At 43.3% G+C, this 27,862-nt stretch overlaps 1 protein-coding gene across 1 annotated transcript in view; it reads left to right on the forward strand.

The window, feature by feature from the left end:
- Positions 1–5,507: 5,507 nt before the first annotated feature.
- LOC118561164 (ribonuclease inhibitor-like) overlaps positions 5,508–27,862 on the forward strand; it is a 30,913-nt gene continuing 8,558 nt past the window's right edge. The window contains exons 1-2 of the mRNA XM_036133091.1: positions 5,508–6,549; positions 23,258–23,431. Coding sequence (XP_035988984.1) covers positions 6,494–6,549; positions 23,258–23,431 — 230 coding nt within the window. The 5' untranslated portion in view covers positions 5,508–6,493. The remainder of the gene's footprint in view (positions 6,550–23,257; positions 23,432–27,862) is intronic.

The following is a 27,862-nucleotide window of genomic DNA, read 5'->3' on the forward strand; positions in this document are numbered from 1 at the left end:
AACATGGCAGAGAATGCAGGGAACATGGCAGATAACGCAGGAACATGGCAGAGAATGCAGGGAACATGGCAGCTATAACGCAGGGAATATGGCAGAGAACGCAGGGGAATATGACAGAGAACGCAGGGATAGGCAGAGAACGCAGGGAACATGGCAGGGACATGGAGAGAATGCAGGGAGCATGGCAGAGAACGCAGGGAACATGGCAGAGAACATGGCAGGGAACATGGCAGAGAAAATGGCAGGGGGGGAACATGGCAGAGAACGCAGGGAAAACATGGCAGAGAACGCAGGGAATAGGGAACAGGCAGTCAACGCAGGGAATAGCAGTGAATGCAGGGAATATGGCAGAGAACGCAGGAACATGGCAGAGAAACGCAGGGAACATGGCAGGGAACATGGCAGAGAATGCAGGGAGCATGGCAGAGAACGCAGGGGAACATGGCAGAGAACGCAGGGAACATGGCAGAGAACATGGCAGGGAACATGGCAGAGAACGCAGGGAACATGCAGAGAACGCAGGGAAATGGCAGAGAACGCAGACAGGGAATAGGCAGAGAGAACGCAGGGAATATGGCAGAGAACACAGGGAACATGGCAGAGAACACAGGGAACATGGCAGAGAATGCAGGGAATATGGCAGAGAACGCAGGGAGCATGGCAGAGAACGCAGGGAGCATGGCAGAGAATGCAGGGAATAGCAGAGAACGCAGGGAATATGGCAGAGAACGCAGGGAATAGGAAGAGAACGCAGGGAATAGGCAGAGAACGCAGGGAACATGGCAGAGAACGCAGGGGGCATGGCAGAGAACGCAGGAATATGGCAGGAATGCAGGGAATATGGCAGAGAAACAGAGAAACAGGGAATATGGCAGAGAACGCAGGGAACATGGCAGAGAACGCGCAGGGAACATGGCAGAGAACGCAGGGAACATGGCAGAGAATGCAGGGGAATATGGCAGAGAACATGGAATATGGCAGCAGAAACGCAGGGAACATGGCGAGAACGCAGGGCACATTGGCAAAGCAGGGCACCAGGGAACGACGAGGCACTAGGGCAGAGAAGCAGGGGGGAACATTGGCAGAGAACGCAGGGACATGGCAGAGAACGCGGAAGATGGCAGAGACGCATGGAATAGGCAGAGAACGCAGGGAATAGGCAGAGCGAAGGAAATGCAGAATATGGCAGAGACGCAGAGAAATGGCAGAGACACGAAGGAGGGAACATGTGCAGAGAACGCAGGGACTATGGCAGAGAACGCAGATGCCAAATTGCACCGAGTTGCAGCGGTTTAATAACGATTGGTATCAATTGCTGAATTTAAAATGCACTTCATACTCCACATTAGGTGGCAGCAATGCCACCACAAGCCCGGTGGCTACCGGCAACACCAGAAGAAGAAGAAAAGGAAAAACAAACAGTAAAATGAAATACGTTCGCCTGAATAGAGGACGAACATGGGTGAATACATATTACCTGGAGCTGGCTCTGAACGCATTAGCGAGTGAATGAGAGAGTAGATCCGGCTGAAAAGTTTGCGCCGGGACGAGCGGCAAGGTGGCGCCGCAAAGCCGATGAAAACCAGAGAAGGTCCCGGATGAGTCGGCGGATCCGTGAACCAAGAGCCAGCCCCACGGGATCAGTTTGAGAAAGACCCCGGCGCGCTATGAAGCGAAGCTGACCGGAACTTAGGCAGAGTTGGGACGCGTCTGCGTCGCTTGGAGTTCTTTGTGCCAGGAATCGGAGCTGACGAAAACAGAGGTCGGAAAGGAAGATGTGCGGCTATAATTCACCTCTTTAGAAAATCACTCTTTAGGTCAGGGCTATTGAACTGATGGTCTGTGGGCCACTTCTGGTCCGCTGGTGATGGTAATCTGGGCCGTAAATGACTTCTTTGTAAAAACTAAATAAATCAGAGAAGATCAGAAACATTGTGTGAAAAACAGCTCAGATGAGCGGCATGGTTGACCAGCCTTGGTTTGTCTGCTGTTCAGTTCCTAACCTCTAAGTAATAGGTTAGCTTTCATTGTTCTCTGAAACAGTCCACAACTATGTTTGTCTGCCGGTGTCTATGACTGTCACTGACATCTTCAACCCTTGGAGTAAGCCTTCATTTTAGTTTTATTTAACCAGGAAAAAGACCATTGAGATCAAGAACAGTAGAGAACAAATGAACAGTGTCCTGCCTTTTGTTAAAAGACAGCAATACATTCATGGTGGGAATAAATGACATAAATAAGATAATAAACTAGTTCATAGTTTAACATTAGTCACAGTAAATCCATGCTAACAATAGTTAAAAAGGTTTGGGTGTGATATTTAATCAGAGTGAGACCTCCCATCGTGGTCAGATCTCTGAATAAAGGTTCCTCAGAGAAGTGAAGGACATCAAGCCTTGTGTGGAGAACTTTCTTCATCTTGGTGGCTGTCTAGCTTCACATAGTCTCCTGTTGTGAGGACAGCAGCAACAGTCCATGACAAGCCAAGCCTAACAACACCACAGTGTCTCTCAGGAGCCCTTTGGCTTGTTCCACTATGTTATGGAGCTGGAACAGAGTTAGAAGAGAAAGATCTCAGCTAACTAGATCCGCTATCATCACACCTCTCAACCTTTAGGGAAAGTTCAGAGTGAGATTATGTTCATTTTTTGGGCTGGGGGAGCGGTGGAGAATGGATCCAGTCAACTGCGTCTCATTTTTAACTGACTAGACATGGAAGTGGAGATGTTTTCCTTTGGTTAAAAAGTGAAAGAGGAGTGTCAACACCTTACTGTCCAGTTAGTGGGTTAAACAGAAAAACACCAAACTGTTCTCCTGTGATTGTTCCAACATACCAAGACTGCCTGATATGAGCAGAATCACGTCTGTTTAATCTCTATTCACAACATTTACGCTCAATATTGCACCTCCTCAACAAGTAAACGGCTCTGTGGTCCATGCCAGATTTCTGAGGAAAATCCAGTTTGCTCTGATTTTGGCTCATCTGCAGAAATTCTGTCTGCTGCAGCCAAAACTCCACCTTCCTGAGTCCATTCAGCTGCTGCTTTATTCTTGTAAAATAGATTTTGTTACTAGATAGACCCGCATGAATGGATCAAATGAAACAGACCCCACATGTACAAATAATCACTGAATAAAGTTATAAAGTAGTTGTAAGTTTCTGCCGGCATTATTACACTCCTTTTTTAATCAGAATCAGAAATACTTTAATAACTACAGGTTACTACATGGGTTACTACATGCTGGTGCTAAATCTCACTGCAGAACATGTAAATCATTTAATGGCAATAAAATTAGAACCCTGAAAGATGTGCACATCTCTCAGTTCTTCCATAGCAGGACTGCTCCTCTGAAATAAAAATATGCTATACAGCTCTTTAAAAAAATCCATGTTGTAATTTCATGTAATGGGGCTAAATCAGTTTGATCTAAACTAAGAAATCTAAAAGAAATGATGCTGTAACTTGATTCTTTTATTAAGCCATGTAGCTTGATATAACCTCAGGTTTTGGACATATATGTTGCTCACAGAGGTCAAGTGAACGCTGCAGCTTTTCAAGCTCTGCGTCTCACTGGTTATTAAGTGACTGTAGAAAAAACACTATTTGGTAACGTCTGGCACCAGCATAATTTATACTTAATGATAGCGGTGAGGAATCATTGAGGTGGGAGGATTTCCCCCATTGGTGCGCTGCGTGTCAGAAATAAACAGTGAGGAAAAATGCATCAATAAAGAGAGTAAAGGGCTCCTTTAGAGGGAAGAGGAGGAATGAGGGTCTGAGCTGAAGCCCCTTCAGTTACAAGTCCCTTAATGACCCTTAAAAGTGGACACCTAAATTACATGTAAGGTAATTATGTGCACCTGAATTCAAGCACAAGGTGACGCATCAACCCCCCCAGACTAAGTGGAGTTAACGGAGCTCAGAAAGCGTTCATTTAGAGCGTATTTGATCCTGTCTACAGACACCAGGCTACAGACTTCAGCTGAGATGCTTTAGCAGCTGTCTAAGAGCTACTTGATGATTTGTGGAGTTGGATTTCATCATCAACCATGATTGATCATTTAATCATGTTCACCATCAGACTGATTGACTGAAGGTTGTAACTCAGGAAATAATAACTGATTACTGAGTTCCTAATTAAAAGGAAACAGTGATTTTATCAGGCTGCAGCAAACAGAAACAGAGCAAAAGTAAAGTCACCCTCAACAGCAGCAGCAGCCTGTTGCTCTCCCAGCTCTGCTCTGATCTCAGCAGCACCTTTCACATTGCTATAGCAGACTGCAGCTTTGGGCCCTGAACCAATAACACATAACACACAGAAGCCAAACACTGATGCTCACCCACACACAGAACATCAGCCATGGCCTTGTGAAAGAGGGCAAAGTGGAGCCTGGTAGCAGGTGGAGCTTACCTGAAGCTGAGCCGGCCTTCTCCTTTGCCTCCATCTGCAGGTGTGAGTGGCTTTAATGCTCAGAGTGGCTCAGAGCTGATAGGTCTGGCTTTAAAACACAAGAGGAACCAGTCATGGCTGCACGCTGGATCAGAAAACAGATCTGCTAACCAGATACAGTCTAAAACGTCAATTAGTCTGTTTAGAAGTTTTCTTCTCATTTCTTCTGCATTTTTTTAATCACATGCGCCGTGTTTCTGTGCTGCACCGCTCTTACTGCCCCCCCTCCCCTCCTAGGAGCCAGGTGCTTTTATCAGCGGCCAGCCTTCAAAACGTGAATCACTACGTTTAATGTCCTTCCACTCGTACCAAAATGTCCCAAATTAAATGAATAGGAGAGTCAGTAGCTGTGTTTCATGCTCTTTTGTTTTTAACGACACAGAACCAGCGGTGCTTCCGTGGGCGTGGTTCCTTGAGCTTGAATTCAGGTGCGCAAAATTACATGTAATTTAGGTGCGCACTTTTAAGGGTAATTTTAAGGAACTTGTAACATCAGGGGCTTTAGCTTAGATCCATTTTTCATTCTCTTCCCTCTAAAGGAGCCCTTTACAGTCTTCATTTATGCATTTTCCCACCGTTTATCCCTCGCGTGCGACGCACCAATGAGGTTAACCCCCCCAAATGAACATAATCTCACTCTTAATTTTTGGTAAAAATTGAGAGGTCTGGTGAGGATTATTATTTTGGCCGGTAAAAAATATGCCTGGCCGGTTGATTTTTACATCTACCGGCCAACTTGGCCGGTGAATCAGGAAGTTAATTTCGGACACTGGATCTAAGATGTCAAAGCATTAGGACGACTTTCCTGTTAGTGGAACTGTAAAAAGAATTCAGAGTTCAAGTGTCACATATAAAATACATAATAATGAATAAATAATGAATTGAGCATAAATCTGAAAACATTGTCCACTAATCTACCATTTTAGTGTGTGGTGGCACAAGTGAGTCTAGAGTCAAGACATCTATCAATTTTAATATAATTATGTAGATATGATGATTATTATTATTATACTTAATGTTCATAATAGAAGAACAATAAATAAACCAAATGTTTTTGAACTTGATAATTATTGCACATTAACAAGCTGCAACCAGCTATAAATGGTTGTAACAAAATCTTCTCTTGCAGCAATATATCAAGCTAAAACAGACTTTGTAGTAAATGAAATAGGGCTCCCTCCACTGCAGACAGCAGCAGGTAGAATGTACTTCAGCTATTATACCACTGAAGAAGTAAAGTGCTAAACTAAGTCAGCCACTGGTAAACTCCTGCAGCGGAGAGCATGCTGTGAAGAAAAGCTGCTTTATTGATGCAGTTGTAGTAACACACTGTGTTCTAGTGGAAGTAACGTAACGCCGTTATCTGTTACATTAAGTCATGACTCTCTTTACTAAATGAAAACTGGAGCCTCCTGGTTTCTTTTTGATACATTACCAGTAATTTTACCCAGTTTGGTCACTTCCAGTAAAAGGAAGAGGCGTCACTTGTATGTATAGTTAGAGATGATTTGGAAGTGAGATGAAGCCAAAACAACCATAGTGTATTATCACTAGACTCACATATGTCTAGAGATAATCTGGTGATAATTTACATAGAGGAGACGGCCAAATGCTACCATGGACATCCAGATAGATTTAGTCAGTTCTGTTGTTTTACTCTAGATGATCTTTCTTCATCTTTGTGGTTAAATGAAGCTTTTAACCAAAGCAGAGACACAGCAGCTCTGCAGTAGAACCAAGACCTGAAGAGACTGAAGAGATTCTCTGTGTGGGTCAAACAGGACATTGATGTGAAGAGCAGATGTTCATCTGATGATGACATCACTGTTTAGTCATCATCTTTTAGTCTGTTTATCAGTCTTTATTAGTCTGATTTAACTACAACTGATCTGATTCTTTCTCTCATCACAGACTAGTGGGCTGTAGTCTCTCACTGACTGAATGTGAAGTTGTGGCCTCAGCTCTGAAGTCCAACCCCTCCCTGACTGACCTGGAAATAGATGAGATCTATAATGTAGGGCGAACCATTGGAGACTCTGAGATGAAGCGTCTCTGTGAGATCCTGGAGACTCCATTCTGTAAAGTAAAGAAGCTGACGTAGGTTTTATCTTCACTGCTACTTTAAAACTTATTTTAATTAATAATTTTGTTCTGACATTTTTTCTTTACAGACAACCTGCTGTCCAAATGTTTTGCCTTGTCAATTATTTATTTTCTTCTTTGATATTTTCAGTATTGAACATTTAACACTTAAAATGCTTTGGACTGAAGAACAAAAATTAGGAAAATAAGTCAAATGATGTGAATTATTGATGGAGATGTTTTAATTTGATTTGGGAAAGATTTAGATAACCAGATCAGATAATTTAGCTTTATTTTTCATTTCTTTGTCACATCTTTACATGAAACATTAATCTTTGTTCCTCCAGAGTAGTGCCAGGATCACATTCATACACATAAACAGTAAAATAAAAATAATAAAACAGCATTATCTAAAAAATGAATGTCTGAGAAGAACAAAGAGAGAAAATGTAAACTAAATCAAAGCGACGGCACCAGCAGGTTGCATGTTCTCCCTGTGCATGCGTGGGTTCTCTCTGGGTACTCCGGCTTCCTCCCACAGTCCTAAAACATGACTGTTAGCTTAACTGGCCTCTCTAAATCCTCCTTAGGTGTGAGTGTGTGTGTGAATGGTTGGTTGTCCTGTCTGTCTCTGTGTTGTCCTGTGATAGGCTGCTTACCTGTCCAGGTGAAGCCCGCCTCTCAGCCACTGACAGCTGCAGATAGACACCAGCAGCCCTCAGGACCCCAGCAGGGATAAGCCTGGTGGAAAATGGTTGGATGGACGGCACCAGCAGGTTCCAGCAGCTCAGCTTTGTCCTGAAGCTGCTGTTCTGTTGGTGCGGCTCAGAGAGGAACCGTCCTCTTCAGTCTGACAGCTCAATCAGACAGAACCAGAACCAGGAGCCAGCAGTGTGGCTATTAAAACTACAGCACAATATTGAAAAGTAAAAAGCTCTACTGCAGCAGACGCTCTCTGGACTCAGCGGCTACCGTTCAGCAACAAGCCAACAAGTTTGAGCACCAAGAAGGAAAGCAAAGAAAAACTGAAGAATCATCATTTCTATTAGTCTGCAGACCATTTCTGCCTGGCAGACCATGATCCAGAGGAACATCTGGCTCCAGCTGTTCTCCTCCATCCTCCTCCTCCCAGGATGTGAAAAAGGAGGTACTGGGAGCCCCATCAGCCCGGATGCTCTGTTGGCTCCTCACTTTAAATCGGCGCTGGAGAAGATCCAGAAGAACGCCGAGGAGTCAGAGACGCTTCAGGACCTGGTGAGGCCTCGCTCCGGGCCGACGTCCCTCGCTGGTCTGCCGGCTCCTTGGAGCACCGTGGCCAGGAGGTCAGGAGTTCAGGCGCTCCACGGCTCCTGGAGACTCCCTCTGCTCCTCCATCAGCCTCCTCCTCCATCAGCCTCCTCCATCAGCCTCCTCCATCAGCCTCCTCCCTCTGCTCCTCCATCAGCCTCCTCCCTCTGCTCCTCCATCAGCCTCCTCCTCCATCAGCCTCCTCCATCAGCAGAGGCTCCAGGCTGCACCTCCATCTCTACTCCTCCTCTCCTTCTCTCCATCTCTCCTCTCTACTTATATCTCTCCTCCTCCTCCTTCTCTCCTCCTTTTCTCTCCATCTCTCCTCCTCTTCTCCTCCTTTTCTCTCCATCTCTCCTCCTCCTCTCCTCCTTCTCTCTCCTTTTCCTCTCCTTTCCTCCTCCTCTAACCCTCTCTCCTCCTTCTCTCCTCCTCCTTCTCTCTCCCTCTCTCCTCCTTATGTTCTCCTCCCTCTCTCGTCCGTCTCTCCTCCTCCTCTCCTCCCCCTCCTCCTCCTCACAGACTGATCAGCAGAGCCTCCACGCTGCACCACGGTTCTAACGTCTCCAGAGCAGAGCGCTGCACCTCCTCTCTCCTCCACGGTTCAGAGGAGTCATGGAGACGGTTCTAGCGTCTCCAGAGCAGAGCGCTGCACCTCCTCTCTCCTCCTCCACGGTTCAGAGGAGTCATGGAGACGGTTCTAGCGTCTCCAGAGGCTCCACGCTGCACCTCCTCTCTCCTCCACGGTGCAGAAGAGTCATGGAGACGGTTCTAGCGTCTCCAGAGCAGAGCGCTGCACCTCCTCTCTCCTCCTCCACGGTTCAGAGGAGTCATGGAGACGGTTCTAGCGTCTCCAGAGCAGAGCGCTGCACCTCCTCTCTCCTCCTCCACGGTTCAGAGGAGTCATGGAGACGGTTCTAGCGTCTCCAGAGGCTCCACGCTGCACCTCCTCTCTCCTCCTCCACGGTTCAGAGGAGTCATGGAGACGGTTCCAGCGTCTCCAGAGCAGAGCGCTGCACCTCCTCTCTCCTCCTCCACGGTTCAGAGGAGTCATGGAGACGGTTCTAGCGTCTCCAGAGGCTCCACGCTGCACCTCCTCTCTCCTCCACGGTGCAGAAGAGTCATGGAGACGGTTCTAGCATCTCCAGAGCAGAGCGCTGCACCTCCTCTCTCCTCCTCCACGGTTCAGAGGAGTCATTGAGACGGTTCTAGCGTCTCCAGAGCAGAGCGCTGCACCTCCTCTCTCCTCCTCCACGGTTCAGAGGAGTCATGGAGACGGTTCTAGCGTCTCCAGAACAGAGCGCTGCACCTCCTCTCTCCTCCTCCACGGTTCAGAGGAGTCATGGAGACGGTTCTAGCGTCTCCAGAGCAGAGCGCTGCACCTCCTCTCTCCTCCTCCACGGTTCAGAGGAGTCATGGAGACGGTTCTAGCGTCTCCAGAGGCTCCACGCTGCACCTCCTCTCTCCTCCACGGTGCAGAAGAGTCATGGAGACGGTTCTAGCGTCTCCAGAGCAGAGCGCTGCACCTCCTCTCTCCTCCTCCACGGTTCAGAGGAGTCATGGAGACGGTTCTAGCATCTCCAGAGCAGAGCGCTGCACCTCCTCTCTCCTCCACGGTTCAGAGGAGTCATTGAGACGGTTCTAGCGTCTCCAGAGCAGAGCGCTGCACCTCCTCTCTCCTCCTCCACGGTTCAGAGGAGTCATGGAGACGGTTGTAGCGTCTCCAGAACAGAGCGCTGCACCTCCTCTCTCCTCCTCCACGGTTCAGAGGAGTCATGGAGACGGTTCTAGCGTCTCCAGAGCAGAGCGCTGCACCTCCTCTCTCCTCCACGGTTCAGAGGAGTCATGGAGACGGTTCTAGCGTCTCCAGAGCAGAGCGCTGCTCTCCTGTCAGAACTGCAGGAACTCCTGGATAAAGACGTCATTTCCAGGGTTCTCCACGGGGTTCTATTGCCTTTATTTACTGGTTCTGATCACAGAGAGACGGTTCCACATGCTGACAGTCAGACAGCTGCTGGAGAACGTTCTCCAGAACCACTGGTTCTCCTCCATAGATCTGAAGGACTACTTCCATGTTCCATCATCCCCAAACACAGGAAGTATCTGCGCTTCTCCTTCCAGGGGATTCCCTGTCACTACAACCTGCCGTTGGGTTCCTCTCTGGTTCCACGCACGTTCTCCAGATGCCGCTGCGCTCTGCAGGGATGAGAATCCTCTTTTATGTGGACCACCTGCTCTTGCTGGCTCGGTCCAGAGAGGAAGCGGCGGTGCAGACCAGAGCTCTGGCTCCACAGCTGACAGAACTGGGTTCTCCATAAAGTGCTAAAAGGTTGTGTTCTGCGTCCCAGCTGCTAGGAGCTAAACTGGGCCACCATGAGAGCCCAGAGCAGACGCTGTCAGCGCTGCTCCGCCGGGTCACACCTCCACACAGTGACAGCTCTGTCCGTCATGCGGCTGCTGGGGATGACGTCAGCGGCCCACCTGCTGCTTCCGCTGGCTCTGCTTCATAGGAGGCGCCTGCCTGCAGAGATGCTTCACCCGCCTGCGCAGAGACCCTGTGGCCAGAAGAGGCAGAGGATGACTGCAGTCCCTCCGTCAGTGGGAGCCCACCTGGCCCACTGGGGAAACCCCCCCACTGTGTCAGAGGGAGTTGCCCTCAGCAGACCAGAGTCACACGTCCCGGTGTTCACAGACGCTGTCAGGCTGGGAGGAAGGTGTCTGTCCCAGGTAGTGGCAGAGAAGTGGCCACACCACATGTCTCTCCACATAAAGGTGCTGAAGCTGACTCAGCATTTTGCTCCTCCATCTGCTGCGGGACCAGCAGCTTCTGATCCACACCCACAACAGGCTCACAGCAGCGGCATAAAGCGCCAAGGCTGCTGCTTTAGCTTGAAGATGAATCCAGAACAATGTGAGCTGAAACTCTGTTAAATGATCCATGTTTAGAACATTGTGGCTCTGAGAACCACTGTTCTAGCAGAACCCTGAGCCAGACTAGAAGACAGCAGCATTTTAAACAGACGCCAGAGCCATCAGACTTAAATATCCAGCAGCAGCAAGTGATCATGGATGGATTTATCTTCAAGGAGAGTTTATTGTTGGCTGCTAATCTCCAAGCTCTAGTGCCCCCCCCCCCCCCCAACCCTAAGCCCAGAACATCTTCATCAGCAGCCGCCACTGCTGAGAACCACACCTTGATCTGGACCTTCACACGTCATGATAACATGTTCTGGTTCTGCTGGCTTTAACTCTTTAAATCAGTTCTACTGGATCACATATCAGACATCAGTTCATCATGTTTCTGGCACTTTTACATTCAGGGACATTCATTTTCTACATTTGATCATTTATTTGTTCATGTTTCAGTTTTAACCTGCATCCTGGTGATTTCAGCTCACATCTTTCATTCTTTATTCAGATTGGTGAGCTGCAGTTTGTCAGAGATCAGCTGTGAACATCTGTTCTCTGCGCTGAAGTCCAACCCGTCCCATCTGACAGAACTGAACCTGAGCTCCAACAACCTGAAAGATGGTGGAGTGGAGCTCTGTGGTTTCCTCCAGACTCCCCTCTGCAAACTACAGGAACTGAGGTCAGACTCCATGTTTTAGTTCTGATATCTGTGATGTGAAAGTTGTGTTGACACTAAACTGCAGACATCTGGCTGATATTCTACTGATCCACACTGAGGATCTTCATGGTAAAGTCTGCTTTCTTCTTCTCTGCTTTGCTCCACTTAAACTTTCTTTCTTTTTCTAACTTCCTGTCAGCATTTATTCAATAATCAGCAGAAAACATGAAACAATGAGCTGAATTTCAGTTTAGAGTTGCAGCTTTTATCCAGAACTGAGGAAGAGGAAGAGAGAAGAAATAAAATGCTGATGTTTCATTTATTTGAAGGTTTTTAATCTCTTTAAACCTTCATCAGGTCAGTTTTTCTCCATTTTCTACAGGATGATGTTAAAATAATTGAATAAGTGGATGTAATTGAGCTGAAAAGCAAAGTTCAGATCTTGTATTGTAATAAATCTTTGCTGAGTTTGTTCCTGGACTTGGAGCCAGTTTTTAATGTTGTCTCTCTGTGTAACTGAGTCTGAGCCCTGATCTCAGGTCAGAAGCGGACAGCATTGGGACCCCCAGTGTGTAGAAATGCCCCTCATGTGAAGCGGCTCAGAGGGGATTCAAGCCAGTTTAGAAAAGTCAATTTCAGCTCCTGGAATCTGTGTGACAGGAACAAATCTAGAATCCCTGATTGATGCTTCAGCACTTTTAGAAGCTCTGCAAGGATTTTACTGACTAAAACACTCAGACACAACATGTCACAGTAGCAGGTTCTGCTTCTGGGAGCTTCAGCTCCTAAAGTCAGTTTACATGAAATATTCTCCATCACATCATGTTTTTATGGCTGTGGAATCAGTAAAATACTTCATTTATCTGCATTAATCTCCATTTGTTCATAGTTGCTCCACTAAAATCTTTCTTATCAACAGCCGACATCTATTATAAACTCTTATTTTTCCCCTTACTGTAGAGCGTGGATGTTGGGCTTCACCTTGTGGATGAAATGATGTGTAAAGGCCAGTTTAAGTAGCAGCTTGAGGGCTGCGTAGATGGAGCTCAGAATAATACGTGTGCCCACATCGCCATCTTACCGGGGATCAAATGAAGGAGTATGGTAAACTCAATAAGCTAAACACAAAGGCAGAAAATCAAGACAACAAACAGAATGGTCTGTTTCTGAGGCTGAAGGAGAAACAGTTGTGATGACAGAGTTTAAAATAGTCTTAAACAATCAAAGAGGGTGTGTCCTGTGGTAAGTGGAATCTGATCAAACTTACTAAAGAAATCAACTCACTGGTTGGTAGGGTTGGGAATTGAAAAGATTTTCACGATTCCGATTCCCTTATCGATTCTGTGAAACGATTCGATTCCTTTTCGATTCTCTTTTCGATTCCAATTTGGGGTAAAAAGGAGAACAAACAGTTTGATGATGAGCATCAACTTTGTTTACTTAACTATCACACGACCTTACTAACAAGGTCAAGATGTCCATAGCAAATGTGCAACTGGAGTAACATTTATATTTGTTTAAATAAAAAAAGGAATATAAGAACAAACTTAAATACAGCAAATGAGTTTTTAGTATACAAGAAAATGTAAGTTTGTTGTGACAGTAGCTTATTAATCTCTCTTTAGATAACCTCAGTCATCTAAATCTAACAGAGAAGGCATCTGTTTAATGAAAAAGCATCACTGTACAATTTTGGTAAATAAACTCATCTCCCCCTGATTTAAATAAACGAGCATCACCTTTCTCTAGCTCCCTGAACTGCGGAGCAACTTTGTAGCATGTTTTCTTACATCCATTGCAATAGCTAGAATCCTGTAATAATTCCAGATACCAGTAGTTCTAATTAAACATGCTACCAATGAAGGGCTGGATTAACGAGAAAGGCACACTCCCTTAATAACCCCAAAGAGAGGTAGGATATTGGTTTATTTCCAGAAATGGCATATGATTTACTAGGAACCAGCCAGTGATGTAAAACTAGCTACTTACCACCAGCTGCCTTCCATGCTGGTCGTAACTTTAGCTTCTGTCCACTAAGAATCAAAAACACGGCATTCGTTAAACTGTATGCCATGTTGTGTGCGCAGGTGTTTCTGCCTGTTGGATCTATTTCCTCCCGCGTATGTATATGCCATTTTGCAATGATTGCAAAGCGCCTTGCTGCCACCATTCTTTCGACCGTTTACCCGATGGGGCGGCATTTTTTTTTTTTGTTTTGCTTTAAAGCCTGGTCACGTCGTGCGCAAGTTACGCACACGTGCTTACTGCCGTGTGCGTAACTTGCGTATAAAACGTGCCGTAACTTGCGTAAAAAAACGTCATGCTAACGTTGTGCTGCTCAGAGCCGCGGCACGACGGAATCGAAAAGAGAATCGTTAAACGAGCTGCCAAACGGTGCCACGGAATCGGAAAATACGGAACCGGTTCTGAACAGGAACCGGTTTTCGATTCCCATCCCTACTGGTTGGAAAAGTGAGAAATGTTAAAGTGTTAAGGTGGATGGATCTTTGCTGATCATTTGTAATGATGTTAAACAAAAAGAAAGGGCTCTGAATATAAAAAGTCCTAGGTGAGAGTGTGAGGGGGAGAATGTTAGATAACAGGAAATATGTGTGCGGTTTTATTTCAGGTTATTTCTCCTGATGTTGATGACATTAAATCTAATTTATCAGGAGGGAAAGTAGTTGAAGTCAAACGGCTGAAAAGAAACAAAAATGGAGAAAGGAGTGATAGTTTTTCTATCCTGCTAAAGTTTGAAGAGAAAACTCTAGCAGACAAAGTGTTTGTGGGATAAATGAGTTCTGATGTTAAACCATTTATTCCTCCACCACTGCGGTGCTTTAAATGTCAAAGATGTGGACATGTGGCGGCAGAATGCAGGGAAACAGAAGTGTGGGAGATGTGCTGGTGATGATGACTATGGAAATGTGAGGAATGAGCTCCTTTGAGATGTTGTAATGGTGGAGGTGGACATAGTTCAGGTTTCAGGGGATGTGTAGCTAGTAAAAGAGCTGTGGAAGTACAGAAAGTTAAAATCACTGCTGGGATCACTGATGCAGAAGCAGCTAAAAAAGTGCCTGTTCCACCAATGATGCAGCCAAAGAAAGTGACAGGGCTAGAAGAAGGAAGTTCTGATTGTCTGAAGGCACCAAGATTAAAGATGACACTCTACTCATGAAGAAAGAGCATTTGGTTTATTCATGGTGGAGGTTATAAATTACACTGCTCAAAGAAAAACAGAAAAAAATCAATAATTGTGAAGGCAGCCCAAAAGTATCTTGATTTTAAGAATGCTAGCTGGGAATCAATTAAGGAGAAACTGAATGAGACACAATCTTCTCTGCCTCAATCATGCAGTGGTGGCCCTTCTTCATGTTAGTTATATTCCAGTGGAAGGAAAGAAGTCTCATTAGTGATGGTCTAGAGTTTAAGAAATACATTTCTGATCTGATAATTAAGCCTCATCTGATTTACATTCAGGAAACTTGGCTTAAGCCCCAATTAGATTTTATAATTCCTGGATATACAACAATTAGGAATGATAGAAAGGAAAGACAAGGGGGGGGGGGGTAACTTTTGTGTTAGATGGTATAAGATATAAAGTGGAATGAATAGGGCAGAATTATGAATCAATAGTTGTTAAGATCTGGATAGGAAATGGTCAGATTTCAGTGATTAATCTATATAATTGTAGCAGGAAGTTGACCATTGAAGATCTTAATGAAGTAAATGAAGAGCATGAAGGAAAGACTGTATGGTGTGGTGATTTCAGTTCACATCATGTTTTATGGGGCAGTCTAAATACAGATGCAGATGGATTGGTCACTGAAGAGTTTCTAGAATTACATTCACTGGTTTGTGTTATAAAGCTTTTAAATTGGTAAGGAGATGCCATACTTCTGAGGCATTAATTCAGTATAAGAAAGCTCAAGCTATAGTTAGAAAGACTGTTAAAGCAGCTAAGAAGGCATGTTGGAGGCAGTATTGTAATTCTATTGGAGGAGAAACCAAGTTATCTGAGGTATGGAGAGTTATTTAGAAAGTTAATGGTGTTGGAAGAACTTTTCCTTACATGTTCTAGAATTTAACGGGAAAATAGCTGTTAGTGATAAAGAAAAAGCAGTTATTAGCAGAAACGTTAATTAAAGTTCATAGTTCAGAAGATTTATCTGAAGATATAACGAGTTGTAAAGAGAAGATTTTATCTGAAAATCCAGGAGTCACTAATAAGAGAAAGGTTTCAAATCAAGATCTAGATCTGCCTTTTACTTTGTATGAGCTGAAAAAAGCTATTTTTAATGTTAAACAGTCAACACCAGGAAAAGATGCAGTTTGTTCTATAATGCTTAAACATTTCAATGATAGATCTCTGACTGTTCTTTTAAAACTGTTTAATCTGATGTGGGAGACGGGGATTATTCCTGCAGCATGGAAACAGTCAGTTATAATTCCTGTGTTGAAGCAGGTAGAAATGCAGCAGAGCCTTCAGACTATAGGCCTATAGCTCTGACATCTCAATTAGGGAAAACTATGGAGAAATAGAAGTTAGAGTTGGGGCTGCTTTCTCTACCACATATATTGTTGAGAATGGTAGCCCACAAGGCAGTGTGTGTAGCCCAATTCTTTTTAATATTATGATAAATGACATTTCTGATGAGATAGATGGCAGTATAGGGAAATCTTTATTTGCAGATGATGGGGCTCTGTGGGTGAGGGTCAGAATCTGATATATTTGCAGAAAAAGATGCAGGAGATCATTTTGAAAGTGGAAGGTTGGTAAATAAATGATTTAGAATGTCAGCTGCAAAGTCCCAAGTTATTAGTTTTATAGAAGACATCAGGAAGTTAATTTAACTCTTTATAATCAGAAGCTTGAACAAGTGAATAAAGTCAGGTTTTAGGGGTCATCTTTGATGAAAAGTTAACTTGGAAACAGCAGATAGAATAGGGGGTTTTCACTGACGTCACTGGCCAACTTCCGGTCCGCCATATTGGGTGGCACACTTCCTTATCTCTAGTTGTCATAAACATATTATCATATCGCGAATGGATAAGTAGGCCAGCACACTAGAGCCACCAGATAAGGACGTATATCTGAGGAAATGTTTCGTGATCGACCATATGGACCCCTATGCCCTCCACGGTGCCTTGTTTAGCCGTAATCCAGATGATTGGCCAAATGTAGAGCACGGCGACATAGTGCATTACCTATATAGCGACGCAGGGCTCGCTATATATGTTGTCATATATCACGCATTGACCGTGTGACACACACATTTCACTAACTTCAAACGCTCACACGCAACACATGACATTTCTCACGCATAAAAACCACAAAGCCCATCTGGGCTGCGGACGACAAAACTCCGCCTTCTGCTGAGCTGTTTCGGCTTCTTTTACAACTTGTGGCCATCAGCGCAGAGACTCGGCGCTGCGCCGCAGCTACATAGGAAAGGAGCGGCGCAGTTCAGCGTGGGTGTGTGCGCACTATTAAAACAAGGCTCAGACTCCTCCGCATGACTCACTCTGATGCTCGCTTTTCCAGCCTGGAAACCAGCGCGGATTGTTAATCAGATGAACTTTTGCTGCAGTTCGTGTTAACAGAGCAGCAGGAAAAGTAATCAGAGTTATGAATAATTTTAGTCTTAACCAGTGGTGAAAGTGAGCCGGTGTTATGCTCAAAAGTGCATGCCTGCCGAGATATGCATCCCCTGTCGCGGGAGCGCGCCTCGCTCTGTACAAATGAATATCAACGGGAAAAAAATTAAAATACGACCAACTTGTTCTTATATTAATTACATAAAAACGTTTAAATGTACTCGTAGTGTGAAAAAACTGTGTGTATTTGGCAGATTCGTTTACAAAAGTACGAGTTATGAACAACATTAAATCTAAAGTTTTTATCCGAGGTACGGCTGATTTATTTGTTGTGGTCTCTTGTCATTCACACAAAACAATAAACCGTGAGAGCCGACGTGAGTTTTGAAACTGCAAAGCTTTTTCTTAAGCGGAAGATCAAACGTGCAGAAACAGCACAGCGTTCATATAAATAAATAAATAAAGGCTGGATGAAACTCAGCCTGATTCACCAATCAGGTTATAGATCTACAATGATAAACAAACCCACAGATTAATGTCTAATAGTGTAATAATTCGGTGAATAACTTAACTTGTAGTGTTGTGTAACACGGGGAGATGGAGCCCGGACTGTGACAGAGGACGTGGCCCTAAAGCCAACTGGTAGGCCTTAAATGTCAAGTGGCCTAGGGTCTCCCAATTAAAAGTACCCAGGTAGGTCTGGCTTAAGAATTATGAAACAGAAATAGTATACAAAATATATATTTTATTTATACAGTCTTTTACAATATCAAAAATAGACTTTATTATACCTATCTAAAACCCAACAAAGCACAGGAACACAGGACAATACTAGAAACAATCTGAGAATTAAACACAAACAACTGCAACCCAAATTAGTAGCAACCAAAGACACAAAATAATATTAGATAACCAAAAAAACAAAACAAATCTCAAACTGCATCAATCCAGTCCTGTAAAGCTGTGCTCAATCAGCTAATTAATAAAATTTAAAAGAACCCCGCATTATTGTCTGGTTCAGTATTGGTGGTGCTACAACTCCAGCTCTAAACAACCCCTTTTCTTAATTAACCCAGAGCATTAACCATGCACCTGGGTGAGAGCATAATATGCAGTAGCAACCTGAAATACCCAAAAAGATGACAATAAAGGGTCTGCTAACAACAAGACATAAGAAAACAAGGGAAAAACTGGTACCTTCAGATGCTGCAGTGAGAAGTCACTGAAATGTTGATAGTAAACAAACACAAGGGTTACCAATATGTTGTGGAGCTTTCAGATCATCTCCTTTAGCTGCTTTGCAGGTTAAACTGGTGAGCTTCCTTTAAGCTTAAGAAGATTGAAGCTAATGTATGTGTACTGGATAAATCTACAGGGGCATAATTATGGTCATCCAACTAAGGCTGTGCTGCAGGACTGTTGGGAACATCATAAATCTGATTGTAACAGCTTTGGATGGATTGGGGACATAAATGCTCCACATTTGGCTTTGACTCAGTTCCAGTATAGTTTTATGGTTCCACGGTCACCAATTCCACCATGGTTATTTATCACACCACAAGTTGATCTGCAGTTAGGGGAATTTCTTAAAAAGGGAAAGACTCCAGAATGGGTTATAGTTAATAATTATTTTGGAAGATTTAAAGATAGTATAATTATATACAGGCCAGCTAACAGCTTTGCCAGGGCCCAGGACAACGTAGTCTTTTTGGGCCCCCCCTCTGTCCTGGGCCCTAGACAACTGACCCGTTTGCCCCCCCCCTGTCGGCGGGCGTGATTATATATACAGATGGGCCTAAAGATCCAAATAGTGGTAGAACAGGAGCAGCTGTGAATGTCCCACACCATAACGTCATGATTAAAGGAGAACAACAGACCATCTATCAGTTTTTACAGTTAAATTAATTGTCATGTTAGCTTTAGAATGGTTGGTTGATGATAATATTAGAGAAGAAAGTAAATATAAAACTGCCTCAGATAGTCAAGCTGCATTAGTAAGTATAAAATCTGGCAAATCTTGTAGATTAGATTTATTATTAGGCATACAGTATATCGCTTATTAGTTCAGCTACATAATAAGAAATGTTTTGTTTGATTTGTCTGGATTCCTGCTCATGTAGGTATATTAGCTAAACAGGCCCCGAAATCAGATAATATTAACTTAAGTATTCATTTAAGCAAAAGTGAGGGTAAATCTATTATTCAAAATAAAATCCATAAGGTTTGGCAGGAACAACGGGCTAATCATGACACTGGTAGAGATTTATATCAAATTCAAAGACTGTGGGGGGTAATAGTTGTATGAATGGAAGGCAGAAAGAAGAGGTAGTCATATCTCTACTGGACTTAATACTTCTCTTTTTAGAACAGGGAAACATGAAACAGGGACTTGTAATCAGAATCAAGTTTATTGCCAAGTAGGTTTACACTTACAAGCAATTTGACTTGGTGTTGGTGGTGCAGACAAAACAGAAAGCTATATACACGGTAGACCGTACATTAATGTAACGTAGAAGGTCTGGAGATGCTACGTTGGTGTAGCTTGTAGGTCCTGAACGTGGAACAGAGGCAGGGTCAAAGGTCACGGCGGCTCTTGGCCTTGTTCATCAGGCTGGTAGCAGATGGAAAAACTGTTCTTGTGGCGTGAGGTTCTGGTCCTGATGGAGCGCAGCCTGTTCTGGTTCTGGTCCTGATGGAGCGCAGCCTGTTCTGGTTCTGGTCCTGATGGAGCGCAGCCTCCTGCCAGAGGGAAGTTTCTGAAATAGTCCATGACTGGGGTGAAGGGATCAGCCACAATCTTCCTGCACGCCTCAGAGTCCTGGAGGCCTACAGGTCCTGGAGAGATGGAAGATTGCAGCCAATCAGCTTCTCTGCAGACCGGATGACACGCTGCAGTCTGCTCTGGTCCTTAGCGGTGGCACCAGCGTACCAGATGGTGATGGAGGAGGTGAGGATGGACTCAATGATGGAGGAGTAGAACTGCACCATCATTTCCCTCGGCAGGTTTTTACTGTAATCAGATGGAAACAGTGGAACATGTCTTATTAGAATGTGATTAGAGGAACGTCAGCACTTAGAGTCGAATCTAAATAGAGGGAAAATAGGATTTTCTGTGATAAATCTTTTAGGAAATTAAATTCTGTTAGAAATAAATTAATTAGATTTTTAAAGAAACACTGGGTCATTTAATAGTATTTAAAGTGTGTATGCAAGTGTATGCATGTTTATACACACACATACATATAGGGATGGGAATCGAAAATCCGTTCCTGTTCAGAACCGGTCCCGTGTGTTCCAATTCCGTGGCACCGTTTGGCAGCTCGTTAAACGATTCTCTTTTCGATTCCGTCGTGCCGCGGCTCTGAGCAGCATAACGGTAGCACGACGTATTGTTTAACGCAAGTTACGTCACGTTTTATACGCAAGTTACGCACACGGCATTCAGTAAGCACGTGTGCGTAACCTGCGCACGACGTGACCAGGCTTAAAGCAAATCAAAAAAAGTGGCGCCCCATCAGGTAAACGGTCAACAGAATGATGGCTACAAGGTGCTTTGCAATCATTGGAAAGTGGCATTTATATCCGCGGGAGGAAATAGATCCAACAGGCAGAAACACCTGCACACACAACATGGCATACAGTTTAACGAATGCCGTGTTTTTGATTCTTAGTGGACAGAAGTTAAAGTTACGACCAGCATGGAAGGCAGCTGGTGGTAAGTAGCTAGTTTTACATCACTGGCTGGTTCCTAGTAAATCACATGCCATTTCTGGAAATAAACCAATTTCCTACCTCTCTTTGGGGTTATTAAGGGAGTGTGCCTTTCTCGTTAATCCAGCCCTTCATTGGTAGCATGTTTAATTAGAACTACTGGTAGCTGGAATTCTTACATGATTCTAGCTATTGCAATGGATGTAAGAAAACATGCTACGAAGTTGCTCCGCAGTTCAGGGAGCGAGAGAAAGGTGATGCTCGTTTATTTAAATCAGGGGGAGATGAGTTTATTTCCCAAAATTGTACAGTGATGCTTTTTCATTAAACGGATGGCTTCTCCATTAGAGTTAGATGACTGAGGTTATCTAAAGGGAGATTAATAAGCAACTGTCACAACAAACTTACATTTTCTTGTATTCTAAACAACTCATCTACTGTATTTAAGTTTGTTCTTATATTCCTTTTTTATTTAAACAAATATAAATGTTACTGCAGTTGCACATTTGCTGTGGATATCTTGACCTTGTTAGTTTGTAAGGTCGTGTGATAGTTAAGTAAACATAGTTGATGCTCATCATCAAACTGTTTGTTCTCCTTTTTCCCCAAATTGGAATCGAAAACAGAATCCAAAAGGGAATCGGAATCGTTTTACAGAATCGATGAGAGAATCGGAATCGTGAAAATCTTTTCAATTCCCAACCCTACATACATACATATGTGACATGTGATAACTAATATATTGAAGTTTATTGATTTCCCTCTGAGATCATTAATGACCACACTCCAGTCTGGTAGGTGGCGCTAAATGGACCTTAGGTTGGTTGCCATCCGGCAATAAAAAAACAAAAGAAGAAGAAGAAGTGTATTTTCCTACACAGAGGCAGTCATTGAATGCATCGTGAGTCTGGCTCAGAGAGCTCAGCAGGAGAAGCTGCAGAGATCCGGTTCTGCGGCCATAAGTCAACATCTGCATGTTAAGCTGCTTGTCTTTGGACTATAAACAGTAATGTGTGCCGTGGTTTGTCCCCACGATGATCCACAGTGACTAAGTGAGCTTCAGTCCGAGGTAGAAGACAGGGAGAGTTTTTTCCACTGGAGAGGAGGACTAAAGGGAGCAGAGCGTTTCTGTTAGCGTTATTATTCATCTGGACCAAGGTTCCTTTTTAGTTTATTATTTGCTCTTTGAGAGAAGCCACCACTGAGTTTGGTCTCCATGTTCACATAGAAACAGGCCTGCAGCGTAGGCTTAGCTTGGCTTTTACCGCCTTTAGCTTTAATTAATAAGCATTTAAGCAAATATTATTGACCTGGGATCTCAGATTGACTCCCTGAGGGTTTTTATTTTGCTGTTGTATGCAGAGAAGTGCTTGTTGTCTTTATTTAAAGGTCCTAAAGTACATTTATTTATTCACCTTTTTATTTTCCTAAATAAAGGGGGGGGGGGGTGTTAACTCTTTATAACTTGTGTCAAATGGTGATTTAGTCTGTGCCTCATTATTCCAGTGTTCAGTGTTTAGTGCTAAAACCTAATACCATGCATAGATCTGTAGTCCACATTTGCACTGCAAGTTTGCTGGTTCAAATCCCACAGGCTCCTGCCCTGGGTCCCTGAGCAAGACCCTTAGAGCCAGAATGCTCCGGGGCGCCACCCAGTGGCAGCCCACTGCTCCCTGAGGGACGGGTTAAATGCAGAGGACACATTTCATTGGTTTCCAAAGATGTGGTGAAAAATGCAGATGATTGTTATTTAGTCCAAAGCTCTGAGCTGCCCTCAGGTCTTCAGGAAGGCTGATCCACAGCTGAGGGCCACAGGTGGAGAAAGTCTCCTCATGGTAGGTTCTAGTTCTCACAATGAGCCAGCAGACACACAGAGACCCACTGAGAACAACTGAGCCAGGATGATGGAGAACATGTGAGCCCAGCAGCAGAACATGGACCAATGTTCAGTGATCAGGGACTGAAGGAGCAGAACTTTAAGCAGACGCCATGTTTCCTTAGAGAAAAGCCTCCATGCAGGCTGCTGCTTTAGCTTGAAGATGAATCCAGAACAATGTGAGCTGAAACTCTGTTAAATGATCCATGTTTAGAACATTGTGGCTCTGAGAACCACTGTTCTAGCAGAACCCTGAGCCAGACTAGAAGACAGCAGCATTTTAAACAGACGCCAGAGCCATCAGACTTAAATATCCAGCAGCAGCAAGTGATCATGGATGGATTTATGTTCAAGGAGAGTTTATTGTTGGCTGCTAATCTCCAAGCTCTAGTGCCCCCCCCCCCCAACCCTAAGCCCAGAACATCTTCATCAGCAGCCGCCACTGCTGAGAACCACACCTTGATCTGGACCTTCACACGTCATGATAACATGTTCTGGTTCTGCTGGCTTTAACTCTTTAAATCAGTTCTACTGGATCACATATCAGATATCAGTTCATCATGTTTCTGGCACTTTTACATTCAGGGACATTCATTTTCTACATTTGATCATTTATTTGTTCATGTTTCAGTTTTAACCTGCATCCTGGTGGCTTCAGCTCACATCTTTCATTCTTTATTCAGATTGATAGACTGCAGTTTGTCAGAGATCAGCTGTGAACATCTGGTCTCTGCTCTGAAGTCCAACCCGTCCCATCTGACAGAACTGGACCTGAGTGACAACAACCTGAAAGATGGTGGAGTGAAGGAGCTCTGTGGTTTCCTCCAGACTCCCCTCTGCAAACTACAGACACTGAGGTCAGACTCCATGTTTTAGTTCTGATATCTGTGATGTGAAAGTTGTGTTGACACTAAACTGCAGACATCTGGCTGATATTCTACTGATCCACACTGAGGATCTTCATGGTAAAGTCTGCTTTCTTCTTCACTGCTTTGCTCCACTTAAAGTTTCTTTCTTTTTCTAACTTCCTGTCAGCATTTATTCAATAATCAGCAGAAAACATGAAACAATGAGCTGAATTTCAGTTTAGAGTTGCAGCTTTTATCCAGAACTGAGGAAGAGGAAGAGAGAAGAAATAAAATGCTGATGTTTCATTTATTTGAAGGTTTTTAATCTCTTTAAACCTTCATCAGGTCAGTTTTTCTCCATTTTCTACAGGATGATGTTAAAATAATTGAATAAGTGGATGTAATTGAGCTGAAAAGCAAAGTTCAGATCTTGTATTGTAATAAATCTTTGCTGAGTTTGTTCCTGGACTTGGAGCCAGTTTTTAATGTTGTCTCTCTGTGTAACTGAGTCTGAGCCCTGATCTCAGGTCAGAAGCGGACAGCATTGGGACCCCCAGTGTGTAGAAATGCCCCTCATGTGAAGCGGCTCAGAGGGGATTCAAGCCAGTTTAGAAAAGTCAATTTCAGCTCCTGGAATCTGTGTGACAGGAACAAATCTAGAATCCCTGATTGATGCTTCAGCACTTTTAGAAGCTCTGCAAGGATTTTACTGACTAAAACACTCAGACACAACATGTCACAGTAGCAGGTTCTGCTTCTGGGAGCTTCAGCTCCTAAAGTCAGTTTACATGAAATATTCTCCATCACATCATGTTTTTATGGCTGTGGAATCATTAAAATAGTTCATTTATCTGCATTAATCTCCATTTGTTCATAGTTGCTCCACTAAAATCTTTCTTATCAACAGCCGACATCTTTTATAAACTCTTATTTTTCCCCTTACTGTAGAGCGTGGATGTTGGGCTTCACCTTGTGGATGAAATGATGTGTAAAGGCCAGTTTAAGTAGCAGCTTGAGGGCTGCGTAGATGGAGCTCAGAATAATACGTGTGTCCACATCGCCATCTTACTGGGGATCAAATGAAGGAGTATGGTAAACTCAATAAGCTAAACACAAAGGCAGAAAATCAAGACAACAAACAGAATGGTCTGTTTCTGAGGCTGAAGGAGAAACAGTTGTGATGACAGAGTTTAAAATAGTCTTAAACGATCAAAGAGGGTGTGTCCTTTGGTAAGTGGAATCTGATCAAACTTACTAAAGAAATCAACTCACTGGTTGGTAGGGTTGGGAATTGAAAAGATTTTCACGATTCCGATTCCCTTATCGATTCTGTGAAACGATTCGATTCCTTTTCGATTCTCTTTTCGATTCCAATTTGGGGAAAAAAGGAGAACAAACAGTTTGATGATGAGCATCAACTTTGTTTCCTTAACTATCACACGACCTTACTAACAAGGTCAAGATGTCCATAGCAAATGTGCAACTGGAGTAACATTTATATTTGTTTAAATAAAAAAAGGAATATAAGAACAAACTTAAATACAGCAAATGAGTTTTTAGTATACAAGAAAATGTAAGTTTGTTGTGACAGTAGCTTATTAATCTCTCTTTAGATAACCTCAGTCATCTAAATCTAACAGAGAAGGCATCTGTTTAATGAAAAAGCATCACTGTACAATTTTGGGAAATAAACTCATCTCCCCCTGATTTTAATAAACGAGCATCACCTTTCTCTCGCTCCCTGAACTGCGGAGCAACTTTGTAGCATGTTCTCTTACATCCATTGCAATAGCTAGAATCCTGTAATAATTCCAGCTACCAGTAGTTCTAATTAAACATGCTACCAATGAAGGGCTGGATTAACGATAAAGGCACACTCCCTTAATAACCCCAAAGAGAGGTAGGATATTGGTTTATTTCCAGAAATGGCATATGATTTACTAGGAACCAGCCAGTGATGTAAAACTAGCTACTTACCACCAGCTGCCTTCCATGCTGGTCGTAACTTTAACTTCTGTCCACTAAGAATCAAAAACACGGCATTCGTTAAATTGTATGCCATGTTGTGTGCGCAGGTGTTTCTGCCTGTTGGATCTATTTCCTCCCGCGTATGTATATGCCATTTTGCAATGATTGCAAAGCGCCTTGCTGCCACCATTCTTTCGACCGTTTACCCGATGGGGCGGCATTTTTTTTTTTGTTTTGCTTTAAAGCCTGGTCACGTCGTGCGCAAGTTACGCACACGTGCTTACTGCCGTGTGCGTAACTTGCGTATAAAACGTGACGTAACTTGCGTAAAAAAACGTCATGCTAACGTTGTGCTGCTCAGAGCCGCGGCACGACGGAATCGAAAAGAGAATCGTTAAACGAGCTGCCAAACGGTGCCACGGAATCGGAAAATACGGAACCGGTTCTGAACAGGAACCGGTTTTCGATTCCCATCCCTACTGGTTGGAAAAGTGAGAAATGTTAAAGTGTTGAGGGATGGATCTTTGCTGATCATTTGTAATGATGTTAAACAAAAAGAAAGGGCTCTGAATATAAAAAGTCCTAGGTGAGAGTGTGAGGGGGAGAATGTTAGATAACAGGAAATATGTGTGCGGTTTTATTTCAGGTTATTTCTCCTGATGTTGATGACATTAAATCTAATTTATCAGGAGGGAAAGTAGTTGAAGTCAAACGGCTGAAAAGAAACAAAAATGGAGAAAGGAGTGAAAGTTTTTCTATCATGCTAAAGTTTGAAGAGAAAACTCTAGCAGACAAAGTGTTTGTGGGATAAATGAGTTCTGATGTTAAACCATTTATTCCTCCACCACTGCGGTGCTTTAAATGTCAAAGATGTGGACATGTGGCGGCAGAATGCAGGGAAACAGAAGTGTGGGAGATGTGCTGGTGATGATGACTATGGAAATGTGAGGAAGGAGCTCCTTTGAGATGTTGTAATGGTGGAGGTGGACATAGTTCAGGTTTCAGGGGATGTGTAGCTAGTAAAAGAGCTGTGGAAGTACAGAAAGTTAAAATCACTGCTGGGATCACTGATGCAGAAGCAGCTAAAAAAGTGCCTGTTCCACCAATGATGCAGCCAAAGAAAGTGACAGGGCTAGAAGAAGGAAGTTCTGATTGTCTGAAGGCAACAAGATTAAAGATGACACTCTACTCATGAAGAAAGAGCATTTGGTTTATTCATGGTGGAGGTTATAAATTACACTGCTCAAAGGAAAACAGAGAAAAATGCAATAATTGTGAAGGCAGCCCAAAAGTATCTTGATTTTAAGAATGCTAGCTGGGAATCAATTAAGGAGAAACTGAATGAGACACAATCTTCTCTGCCTCAATCATGCAGTGGTGGCCCTTCTTCATGTTAGTTATATTCCAGTGGAAGGAAAGAAGTCTCATTAGTGATGGTCTAGAGTTTAAGAAATACATTTCTGATCTGATAATTAAGCCTCATCTGATTTACATTCAGGAAACTTGGCTTAAGCCCCAATTAGATTTTATAATTCCTGGATATACAACAATTAGGAATGATAGAAAGGAAAGACAAGGTGGTGGGGGGGGGGTAACTTTTGTGTTAGATGGTATAAGATATAAAGTGGAATGAATAGGGCAGAATTATGAATCAATAGTTGTTAAGATCTGAATAGGAAATGGTCAGATTTCAGTGATTAATCTATATAATTGTAGCAGGAAGTTGACCATTGAAGATCTTAATGAAGTAAATGAAGAGCATGAAGGAAAGACTGTATGGTGTGGTGATTTCAGTTCACATCATGTTTTATGGGGCAGTCTAAATACAGATGCAGATGGATTGGTCACTGAAGAGTTTCTAGAATTACATTCACTGGTTTGTGTTATAAAGCTTTTAAATTGGTAAGGAGATGCCATACTTCTGAGGCATTAATTCAGTATAAGAAAGCTCAAGCTATAGTTAGAAAGACTGTTAAAGCAGCTAAGAAGGCATGTTGGAGGCAGTATTGTAATTCTATTGGAGGAGAAACCAAGTTATCTGAGGTATGGAGAGTTATTTAGAAAGTTAATGGTGTTAGAAGAACTTTTCCTTACCTGTTCTAGAATTTAACGGGAAAATAGCTGTTAGTGATAAAGAAAAAGCAGTTATTAGCAGAAACGTTAATTAAAGTTCATAGTTCAGAAGATTTATCTGAAGATATAACGAGTTGTAAAGAGAAGATTTTATCTGAAAATCCAGGAGTCACTAATAAGAGAAAGGTTTCAAATCAAGATCTAGATCTGCCTTTTACTTTGTATGAGCTGAAAAAAGCTATTTTTAATGTTAAACAGTCAACACCAGGAAAAGATGCAGTTTGTTCTATAATGCTTAAACATTTCAATGATAGATCTCTGACTGTTCTTTTAAAACTGTTTAATCTGATGTGGGAGACGGGGATTATTCCTGCAGCATGGAAACAGTCAGTTATAATT

The sequence above is a fragment of the Fundulus heteroclitus genome, unplaced genomic scaffold (assembly GCF_011125445.2).
Source record: "Fundulus heteroclitus isolate FHET01 unplaced genomic scaffold, MU-UCD_Fhet_4.1 scaffold_570, whole genome shotgun sequence".
Taxonomy (NCBI): Eukaryota; Metazoa; Chordata; class Actinopteri; order Cyprinodontiformes; family Fundulidae; genus Fundulus; species Fundulus heteroclitus.